This window comes from Mustela erminea, chromosome 3 (genome assembly GCF_009829155.1).
Source record: "Mustela erminea isolate mMusErm1 chromosome 3, mMusErm1.Pri, whole genome shotgun sequence".
In the NCBI taxonomy this organism is placed as follows: Eukaryota; Metazoa; Chordata; class Mammalia; order Carnivora; family Mustelidae; genus Mustela; species Mustela erminea.
The window spans coordinates 86,851,874-86,857,873 of NC_045616.1; the positions used below are offsets into that span (position 1 = coordinate 86,851,874).

The 6,000-nt window shown below is 46.3% G+C and overlaps 1 protein-coding gene across 14 annotated transcripts in view; it reads right to left on the bottom strand.

Moving 5' to 3' along the window:
- The window catches only part of LOC116586468 (ankyrin repeat and KH domain-containing protein 1), a 131,037-nt gene extending 126,470 nt beyond the window's left edge, over positions 1-4,567 (bottom strand). For 13 of the 14 annotated variants that reach the window (XM_032336485.1, XM_032336493.1, XM_032336486.1 and 10 more), the window contains exon 1: positions 4,115-4,506. In XM_032336485.1, coding sequence (XP_032192376.1) covers positions 4,115-4,405 — 291 coding nt within the window. In that variant the 5' untranslated portion in view covers positions 4,406-4,506. Of the gene's footprint in view, positions 1-4,114 lie in introns of all 14 variants that reach the window. The other variant, XM_032336488.1, reaches the window with a different exon arrangement.
- Between the last annotated feature and the right edge of the window lie 1,433 nt (positions 4,568-6,000).

Here is a 6,000-nt window from a genome sequence, read left to right on the forward strand (position 1 = left end):
TAAAGTTTGAATACAGAGTATTCGTGACAAAATTGCCATCCCTGCTGATAAGAATGGGCTCTAGACCAGTGGTTCTCAACCAGGGGTGAGTTTGTCCCCAGAAGACATTTAACAATGTCTGGAGACATTTATGGCTCTCACAACTGGATGGGTTCTACTGGCATCTAGTGGGTAAACGCCAGGGATGTTGTTAATGCACAGGACAGCCTCTAGCAACAAGAATTATCTGGACTAAAACGTCAGTATGTTGCTGTTGAGAAACCTTGTTCCAGATTACAGATTACAAGTAACTCCAAAGCAAATGATACATCTCCTCAACTAGAGAAAATCAAATAGAAATTCTGTATGGCTGTACTTTTGCCTCTAAAAATAATTTTCAAGGAAAAATAAATCCCTACAAAGCTTTTGCTATAATTTGCTATAAATTACTGTACACAGTGTTTGTGTGCTTCTACCTAATTACAAGTAAGGCACAGGCCTCAAGATAAGAAAAAAAACCTCAATATGATAAAAACCTATGCTGTCTAATTGAGTATCTATCTTTAAAGTATCTGTATATAAACAAATACAAACACATACATAGGTTTATATAGGCCTAGAAAATTTCCAAAAAAAAAACAACAAAAAAACCACAACTGTAATATTGGTTATCACTAAAGAATGGGATTTGAAGGATCAGGGGGAATAAAAGGACTTCTACTTTGCACCATATATCTAATACCTACACTGTTGAATTTTTCAACATGAGACTATATGACTTTTATCATTTTAAAGTAGGGGATAACTGGGTGGCTAAATTGGCTGAGCATCTGCCTTCTGCTCAGGTCATGATCCTAGGGTCCTGGGATTGAGACCTGTGTCAGGCTCTCTGCTCCTCGGGGAGCCTGCTTCTCCCTCTCTCTCTGCCCCCACCACCCTCCCCACCCCCTACTTGTGCTCTCTCTGTCTCTCTCACCCTCTCTCAAGTAAGTAAATAAAATCTTGAAAGCAAGAAGTTAAAAGGAGAATATCATGCATACATATGCATACACTCTGATGACAGAAAAATTAATTCACAAACCTCACAAAAGTCTTTCCTTTAGGTTATTTTCTTCTTTTTTACTTGCTTAAAAAAGACTACGAATCTAAAAATCAACATTTAAAAATTGTTTTTTTGAAGAATTTTCAACCTGATTTCTATTCTAAACAATAGTACATTTCAATAGGATCCAATGCAAGTTCTGATTTCTATTCAAGGCCTTGGACAGCTAAGGAGCATTCTTGCTATGCCTGAAGAAATATAAAACAAATATTTACCTATGTTTAGAACAACAAGAACCAAAGATCCTAAATGGTGGCATTCTCTAAGCTAGTATAATTCTAATAAAAATTTTACAAAAAGACCCAAGCCCATTCCTTAAGCTGAACGGTCTTTTGACTTAACCAGCAAGGGAAAATAGCTTGTTTTTTCTTAGCTATAGGCTCTCACAATGAACAAATAAGAGGTCCTTAGAGTACCTATGCCTCTGTACACCAAATATATAAGACTTCAACTAATTCTAGAGCAAATAAACTAGGCCTCCACATTTCTTACTTATTTCTCACCAAGTCCTGCCCCTTTTGAAGAACAAGACAAATTTCACTCTCAAACTATAAAATGACTGTTTATCTTTCTGTATGTCTAAAGTATAAGTACTTGGTTCTAGAACATCTAGAGAAGACAAAAATAAAGATTTTAGCATTATTCATCAAATGCCAATTGGGTGAGTATTTTTTGAACAACATTATGATCTCTTCATACTGGAAATTCAAAGGCAATGATATGGGAGAAGATGGCTAATACTTTGAAAGAAAAAAGAAAAAGAAGGAAGAAATCTGCTTGGGCAAAATATGTCATTTCACTCACAAACACATGGACTATCCTCTACCACACATACTGTAAAGACCAGATACTCCAGGAATTTCTTTCTCTGTGTGATATGGGAGAAAGAAGTCATAAAAACAAAATTTCCTTTTTCTACAGTAAAGTAAAGAATCTATATGCACCCTGAGCAACATCTTAGACTAAGATAAAGTCTCCAGGTATCCCAGACACATTCATTCCAAAAATGAGGCCCACCGATATACACTTAATACCTAAATCCTTTTTAGGCACAGAAAACTTAAGTAACAGGTAACTAAGGAGTTCTACCACTAGCCCAAATGGGTACAAGGATCATCAACAAGTAACATGCAAAAAAAAACCATCAAAAAAACAAAAAGGTACGATTCTGCTCACAGCTTTAATCACATGGTATGGGGAATCCAAATGAAATACAGTAAGCTAGAGAAAGAGAGAGAGATGCTGTGTGTGTGTGTGTGTGTGTGTGTGTGTGTATACAACAAGCCTCATAGAAATGGTTACTTCAAAAGCTCATTTCCCAGATATAACACATGAGCCAAAGAAGTTAGAAATTTATGACTTTGGAGGCTCACTTGCACTCTACCTCTGAAAAAATTTAAACATATTATTTATGTAAAAGTGCATTAGTGATATTTCACATTACCTATGATAATTATGTAAAAATGATCCGGAAAATCAAGGATATTACTTTTAGACAAAAGGAAACCTTTTCAATCTCCCTTACAAGTTAGGGAAGGAAAAAAAAAAAGACTCTATCTTTAAAATCTAAAGGTATTCCCACTTTGCTCTGTAGGTAAAAAGTACATGTGTTTTAGGTTCCTCTCTCATCCACTTTCATTGAAAGGATGAAAGAAAGTCTTCCATAAGCACAAGAGTGGAGGTGCTCCAGAGATTCTCCCCATAACTGCCTACTCAAATAAAATCCTGTCCCACTTTGACTTAGAAGTTATTTCTCTTAAAGTGAAATTCAAAGATACAGACATTCAAGGGACTAGCTTCCTTACAACCCACACACTATTTTTTCCAAAGCGAAATGCTGGAGTGAAAATGTACTAACATTTTAAAACTAAATGAACCCCTGTTCAGACATGGTAAGACAATGTAGAATGGTAAGACAATGCACTAACTGTATTCTGCAACCCACAAATAGTTTCTTATTCCTCTCAAAAACAACAGCCAGGATAGTTGTACACAGAGAAATCTCTGTACTTTAACAGCAAGATCAGAGGCTAAAATAATTGGTCATAGGGGAATGAAGGAGGCACCTTAGAACCAAAATAGAATACTCTGGGCACTTAGAACAATAGCCTTCAAGAAACAGTACCATATCCAAGCCATGGTCAAGACAGATAGATATATATATAGATATATATATAGATATCTACATATATATATATATATAGATATCTCCCTATTCCCCAGGGCCCAAAAGATGACGATGCCTTCCATCCCAGGTTGCTCGGACCTAAAAAGGCACAGTTAAGAGTTAAAGAGTTACAAGAAATGAAGGATCTGATCATTAATTTCTGCAAAAGCTGTTCAGTGTTTCAACTTCTCCAAGTCTAAAAATACAGACTTCAGCTATCCAGCTATTCTGAAGTGCAAAGATGCATTGGAATTTCCTTTTCCTGCATAACTTCACAAAAGGTCCCAGGTGCAAGACTCACGTGCTTTCTCAGGGTAAAAGCAGAGAGCTTCTTCATACTAACATGCTTCGAACTAAAAAAGGAGATTAAGAACACTTCTTTCATACGTAGGTAAGGTACAGGGCAAAGAATTGACAGACAACTCAACACTGGGGACAGGCATATAGTGGAAATGCCCTCTCAGCGAGCAAGCTCTGTCTGTCTCAGTCTCTCTCTCCCTCTCCTGTCTCGCTCGCTCTCTCAGTACCAAGGGCAGGGACTCTGGCAAGACCCCGCCCCCCATCTCCAAAGCGGGGTGGGCGGGAGGTAGCCAGAGGAGTCCTTGTTCCCGCGCGAAGCTTAGAGACCAAAGGACTCCCCATTGTGGGTCTACGGATGGTGACGCGAACCGGTCCGGCTCGAGCCGCGGGCTGAAGAGTAAGCTGAGGGCGCACTAGGCCCGCACCGCTGCCACTGCCGCCATGGAGCCGATCGCTGTCAGAGAACGGCTCCGCCCGGGGAGCCAGAGGATGGCCCGGGCCCTGTGCCGGCCCAAAGAGAAATCATGCCTCACACTGTATGGAAGGCGGGGATCCTAGAAGCGTACCTCGGACACCTCGTCCTCGTCGCTGCCAGAGGCACCACCTCCACCCCCGGTCCTCAGCACTGCAGCCGCCAACTTGAAATCCAGCGCCGCGTCTCCTCCCGCCGCACCGCTGCCGCCGCCACCGACGCCCGGTGCGGGCCCGGCCTCCCCAAAGAGTCTCACGGTGCGAATCCCCAGTCCGACCCCTCCCGGCGGAGGCGGCTCCGAGGCCCCGGCTGGGGCGGATCGCGGAGCCACCGAGTCCAGGTCCTCCTCAAAGGAGGTGCCGCCGCCTCCGCCATCGGTCAGCATGGTTCGCACGCGGAGCCGGAGACGCTGCCGAGTCACTCGCAGCCACCGCCGCCGCCGATCCCGGGAACGAGAGGAACAGCAGGAGGAAGAAGCTTCTCCTTCCCCCCGTCCCAGCAGCGCCACTAACTTCTCACTGCCTAACCTGCTGCCTCCCGCCCCCCACACTCGCCACTGGCTGCAGCTCTCCAGCGGCTGCAGATCATTGGCCAAGGTGACCCGTCGCTCAGGCTCTTCGTCACGCGCCGCTTGCTGGCTCGCGGCCCCCAAGCTGCGTTGACCCGCGCAGGCCTAGGCGGTTGCGAACACCCGCCTCCTAGTCCCCACGCGCCGACTTCCGGTCCTTTTCTACGTCTATTGGTCAACCTCTCTCACTACCTCGTCACGACCTTAAAGTGGATTAGTTCGCCTTGTGGTCAGTCATAGTGACCCCTGACAATAGGAAGCTTCATTGGCGCCACAGAGTGTCGATCACTTTGTCACAGGACGTCGCGTGCTACAATTGGCCCCCAGTAGTACCATTCATCCCGCCCCCATCTGAGGTGACGGGAAAGGGCTGGGGAATTTCCACTTTTGATTAAAATGACCGCAGAGGTGACGATCCTCAAGAATTGGTAAGATTTGGAGCAGAATTCACTCGGAGTTTGGTGGGGCTTATCTGTCAAGGATGCAAGAGGCGCGGAGGTTACGAAGCTCCCACCTGTCGCTCCCCGCCGGACGCGGAGACTGCGGCCGGAGAATTGCTGCATGGGGATTGGAGGAGAGAAGCAATCCGTCTCAGCGCGTCTCCACCTTCCTGACAGCCCCTGGTTGGAGGAGCGGAGCGTCAGTCATTGGAGCGGTCGCCACCTCTGGGACAGGTGAGATTGTGTAACCTATGCCTTTGGCTCTTTGGGCGGGTGTAGGGAGCTGGGACAGGAGAGGAGGCAGGGCTGTTCTTCCTTGGCGCCTCCAGCCTTTCTGAGGGGAGCCCGGCGCGCGAAGCTGAGGGGACCAAGGGGGCACTGCTTGGGATGTGGCCGCCCCGAGGCGATTCCGCCCGCCCGCGTGCCGGGACGTGGCTGGGTGAGGCAGTTCTACAACCTGCCGCCGGGATGGCCCCGCGGGGCCGCGTTCTCTTGCTCGTGGAAGGCGGCGGGCCTGAGGGCTGGACAGCGCCTTGCCTCAGTACTGGGAACTGTCCCACCGAGGAAGGTGGGAAGGCCGCGAACAGCTCGAGGAAATCAGACCGCAGGGCGTGTTGAGAGCGCGGGCTCTGGAGCTGTTAGGAATTCTGGTGCCTCCACTTACTTGCTGTGTGACCTACGGGCGTTCTGTGCTGAATCTCTGTGACTTTCAGTTCGTTCATCTGTAAAATGGGACCAACAGCAGCACGTCCCTCATTGCGTTGTTGTTTTGAATACGTTAGCATAAGGCGGTGAGAAAAGTGCCAAACTTAAAGACCCATTTTTATTAGTTACTCTTCCTTCAGGAGTCTTCCACCTGCCCCTGGGCCCAGGGGCAACCAAACTAATTCTTGTCATATTTCGGTGATGCAAAACAAGCTAGCTAAGGCAGGTGGCGGGAGTTGGGGGCGGGGGGGTCCGGCGTGCGGAGGT